Source organism: Eretmochelys imbricata, chromosome 7, assembly GCF_965152235.1.
Source record: "Eretmochelys imbricata isolate rEreImb1 chromosome 7, rEreImb1.hap1, whole genome shotgun sequence".
Lineage (NCBI taxonomy): Eukaryota > Metazoa > Chordata > Testudines > Cheloniidae > Eretmochelys > Eretmochelys imbricata.
In genome coordinates, this window is record NC_135578.1 from 75,528,683 (window position 1) to 75,538,140 (window position 9,458).

At 40.3% G+C, this 9,458-nt stretch overlaps 1 protein-coding gene across 1 annotated transcript; it reads left to right on the plus strand.

Annotated features, from left to right (window-relative positions):
• Positions 1–2,635: 2,635 nt before the first annotated feature.
• Positions 2,636–8,771, plus strand: LOC144268188 (protein NDNF-like). Its single transcript, XM_077822841.1, has 3 exons — positions 2,636–2,775; positions 5,219–5,352; positions 7,420–8,771. The coding sequence occupies exons 1-3, from the start codon at positions 2,636–2,638 to the stop codon at positions 8,769–8,771; spliced, it is 1,626 nt and encodes a 541-aa protein (XP_077678967.1).
• The last annotated feature ends 687 nt before the right edge of the window (positions 8,772–9,458 follow it).

The window sequence follows — 9,458 nt, forward strand, 5'->3', positions numbered from 1 at the left end:
CTCTAACAGTCTGGCTGACACCTTGTGCAAAGAATGAGGTCTCACTGTCTGAGGGAGAATACATGCATGCACTTTTTTTCCCAGAAGACATTTGAGAAATGAAACAACAACTTAGACTTTGAAGATTTCAAAATTACACAGGTTACCAAAAAACACAAAAACCCTCCCTTTTTGAAAGACTGCAGGCATTTTAGTTAATGTCTATGTGGGAGCCATATGGAAAAATCAGTTCTGTCCTGTTAAACTGGTTTCACAGTTTTGGTTTTCATCTATCCACAGAGCTCTGAAAAGTCTATGTTTTGTTTTATTTTGCTTCACAAATAAGAGTGGTCTGAGGAGCATCTGTCTATAAACACAATAGGTAAGAGCAGTTTTTTTTTTTAAGTTTTCGTTTTGTTTGTTTTTGTGAAAGGTGTCTCCAAGAATCTGAGAGTATGTTGTCTGTGTAATCAAGAGAAGTCAGCCTTTAGGATGATGTTCTATTAAGGATAAGCTGATTATGTATGGTATTTGTTTATTTGTTTGCTTGTTTGTTTTTTCTTTCCTAGACAAAAAAACAAACAAACTGCAGACTCTCTGTGAATGTTTGCAAAATGCCATTTAAACAGCAGCAAGAGTGAAAACTCTGAAGTGCTGGGCAGTTTGGATGCCTTATTAAAAGGTAAAGAAAAATACTTCCAGGGTTTAATTCCAGAGCTAATAAGCTATAGTTAGAACAAAAGAATGGCAAAAGTGACAGAGAAACATTACCATCAGAGGAAAAGCTTTATTGTAAAGGGATTTACGCAAGTAATCAAGAGGAAGAATAATCTTCTCAACACTTGCTACACCTAGTAGCATAGTTCTATATTTTATTCGTCGGGTGTTTTAAATGTTACCAACACATTTTCAAAGTGGAATGGAAGGGGAATTTTTAATACTATTAAGATGTTAAATAGGATGTTCTGTTGTAGCATAGCCTGTGAGTCATACTAGTTATTTTGGAAATCACCAATGAAAACAAGTTTTCCACATGATAATCTGCAAATAGATTCAGAACTATACTTAAATGTACAGGACCAAGAAATATTAAAACTCTGCTCCATTTATAAATATTATTGTTTGTTCATGAGTAGTAGCTCAGCTAAGCTGAAGACTTTTTCACTTTCTGAGTTCTTCTGAACACAGGCTACAAAAGGAAAATGCCAGTCACAAAAAACTGTACAGATTATAAATCATGGATTCATCATGTCACGGATTATTTTTCTTTAATACACTCTTTTACTGGCTGACAATCACATTTGCTGATGTCTTTACTCCTTCCTATTGCTTATAAATTTCAAGAGATTGTCTTTTTTCAAAAAGAGATACTGCTCACAGAGCACCCCCTGCCTACTAAAGCACTGCCCTACATTTCACATCAATTTTTGAAGTGAATTGTCCTTCTTCCCTTCTCTCAGGTCCAGCACTTCTCTCTCCTTAGATTAATGTGAGGCAGATGGAATAATACTGTGAGGATAATGAGCAATCTAATACAATAATACACTGCAAAAAGTTCCCGTGCTTACTTAGCCCTTTTATTTGTGTAACTCTGTACAACACAGATGTGGTGTCCCATTTTTAACAGCATCTGCATTCTCACAGACCCCTTGCTGGAACTGCCTAAGCCTCAGACGCTCCTTGTCCATATTCCCTGCAGATAATAAAGTGTCTCAGCAAAGGGGAAAATATGACATTTAAAAAGTCTGAATCAGAGGGATATGGGCAAACTAGCATTAGTTTTAAACCGAGAGACTGCAGAGATCGACTGGAAACATCCTCAAGTACACCTGCTGAGGAGGAATGCTGGAAGGAAGAAGATATAAAGTGCTGGAATTTCAGAACTATTTCTCCAATGGTTGCATTAGAGTACAGGCTTCCTCTAAATAAAAGACACACAGAATTTAAAATCTACTAAATCCCAACACAATGTCTCTCACCTGTGGTCTACCACTTTCTTCTCCATATACTCTTTTCCCTTTTATATTATTTGTTTTCTGTGCACACACCTGAAATCCTGATGAATTTACAGTCAGTATGAAATAAAAATAGAATTACAAAAAACACAGGTGGCAGCAGCATTAGGAATACAATAGATTAGCAATAATCTGTGACCAGGAGACTCCTTGCAAGTTACTGGATCTGTAAAATTACCAAGTGAACTAAGGCAATAAATAAGCCAGGATAAGATGTCTTTGAATGTATTTTGTCTATTCATTTGTCAGCTGTTTTTGATGATAATTCCTTTCTTCATATTACACTCATGCAATATATACACTGTATTGTACATATATTTGGTAATATGAGACCTTACTACAGCTTCTGCTTTTTAATCTTTGCTGAGAACTGGGGCGAGACAGAAACATTTCTCTGTGAATATAAATGAGTTAGCAAAGTGCAGATTAGCAGCATTCTGCAGTACCCTGATTTTTTACCATTTGTGACAATAATGATTATTGGCAAAGCACAACAAGAGGTACACAAAAAGAGAGTTTTGTTTTGATTTTGTTTTGTTTTCCCCAATGGTAACAACCTCTATAACCTTTTATTACCCCATCTTGTAGTGCTGAAGATGTTCAGATTCTGGATTTACCTGCCTTTCCATCTTCTCGTGGCCATGTGTTTGTGTCATTCTGTAAAGGTGCCCACCAGTTCCCAACACAGCTTCAAGAGTGATCTCTTCAACTGTAATCATTCCCTGATTCTTGCAGATGGTAAGGAAACCACAGTCCACCTGTTGAAGGATATACCTAAAAGGTAGGAGCAAATCATTCAATACAAATTCGTATATGTTCTTTCATTTCCTGCCCTCTGGCACATGCAGACTTGCTACTACTAATATCAAGGAGATAATTGCTGTACACTCCCTACCTGCAATGCCCTGGCAGTGCTGCCTTTAGTACCCTGAGCCAAGCAATGCAATATTGCTGTCTCTTGAAAGTCTCTTCCAATATCTCCCTCCAGCCTTCTCTTTCTTTTTTTGCCTTCTTAGTTGAAAAACTTAACTAGAATCTGGAGTGACTTTTTAAGGTAGATTTCGGCTACGTATATTCATTGTAAGATTTTTCCCTATTTGGCTATCTGGCAGACCTCTTAATTGATGCAATTACTGCTGAGTTTACATTAGGCTCCAAAAGTGAATAACTATTGCTGCATATCCAGGTGATATCTTAATCAGTTGACCAACAAAACTGTAGGAGCACCAAAGCCTCAGCCCAAAGTCAACTGCAAATATTTTTCCTCAATAAATTAACGACCCAAATCATTACAATAAGGGTATACTTTAAAACTGAAAATCAGCTTTCAGATATACTGCATGCTTAGTTGTGTATTTGGTGAGCAGTACTAAAGCTTGCATAGATCCAAAGAATTTTTAATATGGAAATTCCATTGAAGGTTAACCTGGACTTCCCAAAATGCCTGTGAATTTTGCATGTAGTCAAATCTGTATGTGTGTGTATTAAAGTGTCTGGTACCTTACGCCTACCTCAGATATCTGGGAAGAGATGCCCTTTACCAAGATTAATCCAAAATACAATTTGGACACTAACCAACATTATTAGTGTCAATAGATCTGATATATATTCCTGCAGAATAGTTAAAGAGCAGAGGGTGAGCCAGATGGCTCAGTCCTGATGGGCACTGTGAAGGAAGAAAACAGGACATTGCACATGTGGTTATATAACGAAATGATGACTACAAGAATGAACTGAAGAATTCTCCTTGTTAAAGGGACATAGAAATTGAAATCTAAGAGAAAGAGGGGTTTATAGCATGTAGTTTAACAGGAACATATTAATTTCCAGATTAATTTTTTTAAACTTGGTTCATCTAGAATAAAGGCTTGAAGTACGCACTTAATTATAAGCACTGAAAGGCTCACAAGAACCTTATAGTTTTCCAAAGACCAAACATAAAACCAGAAAATTCAGAGCCCAGGTTTAAATTAAAAGAAGCCAAAACATTTGAAAAATATGGAAATACTCAGTGGTCACCCAAACAACTTTAATTCTGGCCCAGTAGCAATAACCCGAAAACATATAAAAACTCTCTGAGGTGACCTTATGTGTCCATAACATCTCACCAATGAGTACAAAACTAGAATTACTTATATTTTATTGTACTGTAATCTAATAGAGTACATCTGTCTTTTTGGCCATACTCAGTCCACTGAGAGACTGAGCAGCCAAAGAGCAAAGTAGCAAAGCTGGAGATCAGGCTTTACTGGAATCAGTCAGGAACCGATGTCGCTTTGTACCAGTGATACAGTGGGCCAAATTTTCAAAGTAAATATGTGAAACTGAACTCTTGTTAGATTAGGTTAATGATTCCAGGGAGGATTCAGTATGCTAGCAGAGTGGCAAGTACATTTGTGGTGCTACTCAAGTGCACTTCCACCAATAAGCAAAGACTCATTAGGCAGAAGGGAAGAGTTAAGAAATTGAATCTCTGTATAATCATCAATTTTGCGGCATTGAGTAGGAGCTACTTTCCATATGCATGGGGGGGCATTCATGGCCCATATAAATGTTGTATTGAGTAGCTCTCATGGATGTCTTCAAGCTGTGTATAAGCCTCCACATGAGCAGAATAGACTCATTGCAACTAGAGAGACTAGTGGCGTGATGGGATGGAGAGTTGAGGAGTAGCATCCTCACACCGCCAATCAAGAACAAGTAGGACTAGGTATGAAATGGATCCTCTTAATCTCAGACCTTTGGAAGACAGAGTGATGCTCACATACTATATTATTCTTACAGAACCCATTGTTGGTTGCTCTAAGCAAGAAACCTGGGTATCAGATTTTGGTAAAACACATGCTTATTTCCCCAGTGTTAGCCTGGGAAGGGAGCTCTAATAGAAGTCACTTTCCTAATTCTATTATACCATAGTATTTACTTGTCCTATAGAGTCTAAAAAGTCAGTATTGTGGAATACATCTACCCAGTAATAAATGGACAATATTCAAGAAAACCTATGTGGAGTAGAAAGAAACACAGTATGTATTCTTTTTACATAAGAAAATTTAGAGCTCTCTCTAGGCTATTGCTTTAATGTACCTAATAGTTGAATTGTTATTACCTACAGTGGAATGTAGTTTTTAGATCTTCAATCTGAATGACTAATTACGTTATCTGCTGGGATTCTGCAGTATGACCGTTTCTTAATGCCTTCAGTACATTTTTATCCACATTTTCAGGTACTGTTTCATTCTGGAGGAAGACAGAGCCCCTGCTCCTTTCACAGTAACAGTGACACCCTGTGATGTTCCCATTGAATGGAGTATACTGGTACATAAGGCATCAACAAATTTCCTTGGAAAAGCAGCACGTGGTAAGAGCTAAATGGAAGAAACCTGAAATCTGTCTGATCAGTGCAGGACAGAAAGTAGCCCATTCATAAGAAGTGCCAGCAACCTAGGAAATCTCACCACCAACAAAAATGGCCTGGGCAAACTTGAAGTTATAGGTCCAAATCTCCCTTCCTGTGGACTTACCTGTGGGTTTGGAAAAATATGACCCAAAACTCCATGGGTGAAATCCTGGCCCTATTGGAATAAATGTTTTTTTTTGCCATTGACTTCAATAGAGTCCTGCAAGATAAAATTCAGTTTCTGACATATTCTCTTCTCAGGGTAGTGTAATGCAAGGACAAGTTTATGGCCAGAGACAAGGGTGCTGGCCCTTGTTCCCTCCACCATAGCCATGTGCTCGTATTCTTTCGGAAGCGTAAGAGCAGCTGAGGTTAGGAGTTAACAGTGCAATGAGCTTTGTTAACCTGGAATCTCACCTGGATATCTGTCAGGCTGCCAGGGGAGCATGGAAAATAGAGTGGCTACTCCCCACTTCCACTATTAACAACTAGAACCCTCCCCAAAACCCAAGGGACCCTAACTACACAATGACAGGTTTCAGAGTAACAGCCGTGTTAGTCTGTATTCGCAAAAAGAACAGGAGTACTTGTGGCACCTTAGAGACTAACCAATTTATTTGAGCATGAGCTTTCGTGAGCTACAGCTCACTTCACTTCAAGCTCATGCTCAAATAAATTGGTTAGTCTCTAAGGTGCCACAAGTACTCCTGTTCTTTCTTCTAACTACACAATGTTCATATGGAGAGTATTCCATAAGATCACTAGGGACGGAGGGAAGTGCACTTGACGGAGCTGTATCACACTCTTCTTTGTGTCTCAGACCTCTTGGGCTGGTATTTCCTCTTTTCTGCTCTTCATGACAATGTGCAACAGAGGGAAGAATCCAGAGGTGAAAGTAAGCTGGTACCAGGGTGGATCGGCTTCCCCAGGCGCAATTTAAAGGGTCTGGGGCTCCTAGCAGCAGCTGGAGCCCCCGGCCCTTTAAATTGTTGCCAGAGCCCCACTGCTGGACCGCTGGGGTAGTGGCGGCAGGGCTGGGACAGCGATTTAAAGGCCCCGGGGCGGTAGCAGCGGCCGAGCCCTTGGCCCTTTAAATCATCCCCGGAGCCCCGCCACCGCTTCCCCAGGGCTCCGGCAGGCTCCGGGGATGATTTAAAGGGCCCAGGGCTCCAACCGCTGCTACCGCCCTGGGCCCTTTAAAGTGCTGCCAGAGCCCCCGGCTGCCGCTGTTACCTCGGGGAAGGGGAAGGAGGCCCTTGCTGGTACAGGGTGGGCCGGGGCTGCCTCTGACCTCCCCCAGCCCCGCCCCTTCCGCCCAAGGCCCCGCCCCTTCCAGGGGCCAGAGCCGGCCCCTGCCCAGCCCCGTACCGGTAAGTCCCTAGACTTACTTTCACCCCGGAAGAATCTGACCCAGATTCTAGTTCCCTGGGAATACCATGTACAAGGGCAATAGGCATAGAATAATCTAGAGCGATGTTTCCCTCAAGCTAAAAGAAAACTTAATTATCTTTTATAATTTCCAGAATCATTTCATAGGTTTAAAAAAATGACATTTTTTTAATTATTAAAAAAGCTAGATGCTGCCAGAAATAAGATGTTAATTAGCAAGGAGATGCACTTGACTAGTTAGCTCAGTGGGCATTCCTTCAAAGCCTCTGGCTTTTTTTGTTCATACAAGGCAGGGAAAGGCACAAAATCAGACTAAAGGAAACTCGTTCTGCACAAAATGCCTGTGTCCTAAAGTAAAGTACAGGAAGAAACACTGACAAAGTGGAATATTACAATGACATCCGGTACTACATAGGTCAAAATATTTGCAATTGGGAGTTTAATTATAGTCTGTTTGAAAAAATTAATTCTCTCTTGCAATATTAAAAGAATAGCCTCTAAAGCATAAAATGCTAGAAGCAAGAGGAATTTCTCTGGCATATGAATAATAAAACTGAGATGCTAAGTGATGAATTGTTGTGGCATATGAAAAGAAAAACAATTGGGTCTGCTTTTGATGAGTCTGCTTTTCATGTGCAGGTGATTATGACACTCTTGAAGCCACAAAATCTCAGAAGATTCTGAAGTTGGTGTCCATGATATTTAACTATAAAGGAAATTCTGTGGAGACTTATATGGGTATGTCTTCCTATTCTGCCTTCTATATGCTGGAGTTCCTATCAACTGAACGAGACACACACATTACTGTATACTTAACAACTGACACAACATCTGGGCATCTGTATCCAGAACTCCCAATGGATCCACGCATAGATGTTATTGGTATTGGCCATGCAACTGTGACTCTAGCTTGGAAACACAGCCCATCAGTCTGGCAGCACAAAGAAAACATCCAGTATTGTCTTCTAGTCAATGAAAAACACAACTACAAGAGTTTATGTGCAGCTGAGACAGCTATCAGATCTTCCGGTATGAAATCGCCACCAGCGCTAGCTCTTTCTCTCTTTCCATATCTTCTAGACCATCAACAGGTGATGATATTGTCCAATAGTGAATTAAGTATCATCAACAGGGTTAGTAATGGGGAAGTGAGACAGATATGCATGGGCACTAAGAATACTTATACAGTGCCCAACCTTAGACCCAGCACTCAATATTACTTTGATGTTTTTGTAGTCAACCTCCTCACTAATGCAAGTGCTGCCTACACTGGAACATTTGCAAGAACTCTTGAGGAACCTGAGCCTAAAGTTATTGAGCTGAAGGATGGGAAGGTAATTCATTTAATCCTGGATGGGAAAAAGCAGAAATTCTACAGCTTGCAGTATCAAGCTAAACAGAAGAAGATCCAGTTCACATTTCAATCTTGTAGTGGCCAAGTATGGGTTCAGATAGCAAGGAATGGTAAAGTACTGGCCTCAGAAAACATTGCAGGCTTCAGACATTTCTCACTGAAGGGAAAGCTGCTGGACACGTATTTGGTGCAGCTAAGGTCCATGGACCATATTAATTCTTCTGTGAAAGTTCAAGTATCCTCTCACTTTCATAAGCCTTTCTTCCCACTTCTTCCAGAAAGCTTAAAAATCAAGTCCTTCAGCAAACTGAGGACCTGCAATTCAGTCACCATTGCCTGGCTAGGAACACAAGAGCAGAGCAAGTACTGTGTGTACAAGAAAAGGATCAAAGAGGATCAAGTTTGGATGGAGCTGAGGAGTGCAGACAGGTGCTCAGGGCCCAAATCCAGACACAAGTCTGAGAAAGTGCTGTGCAAATATTTCTATGATATAAATCTACAACGAGCAGTCACCACACAGACCATCAAGGGATTGGAAGCAGGGACTCCCTACCTGTTTGATGTTTATCTAACTGGACCTTCTGGGATCCCAGTCAGGTATCACAGTAAAGTTGTGAAAACCAGGAAAAAATGTTGAGGGCTTTTCAATAAATGTTTTCTGGTAGATAAATAAGGAGAAAAATGAAAAACATGCACAATAAACACCAGTGCTCTGTGCGGTTCAAAATGTATTGGGGCATAACACACAATTATTAAAGCTGCAAGATTTATGGGGAAAGAATCTTTTCCACTGTCTAGAAAATTAGGCTCACTCTGGCATCTTTTTTCCAATATAAGCTTCTCTCTCAATTGTCTCACATTGACAGCAAAAACAAGACTAAAACAAATAGAGAAACTTGGAAACAATGGATTCACCCTGTGACATGCAAGAAATCAGTCTGGAGTGGAATGAACTAAAATGGACCTGAAATCAAATTCACATTGTGAAATACCTTTCAAGGAGTATTGAACTGTTACTTTAAAATCCAACATTGTTTTTTCACTTTGCATACCTCAGTCACTGTCAATGAGGAACTGAGCGATACCACCAGGATGACTACTCTGAGAAGATTGACCTATCCCTGCCAGCTCAGAGGTTTGCTTGTGGAGGCAAATGGACAATGCATGTGTATTGTTGCAAAGCGTCTCTCACGCACAAAGGGGCAAGAGTGAGAAAAGTGGTGGATCGAGTGTCCAGCTGCTGCTGCTGCTTCACATTCCGGTCAACTGTAACTACAGCAGCTCCTCAAACAACCGTGTCACAATTACCGGCATATTTGCTTTG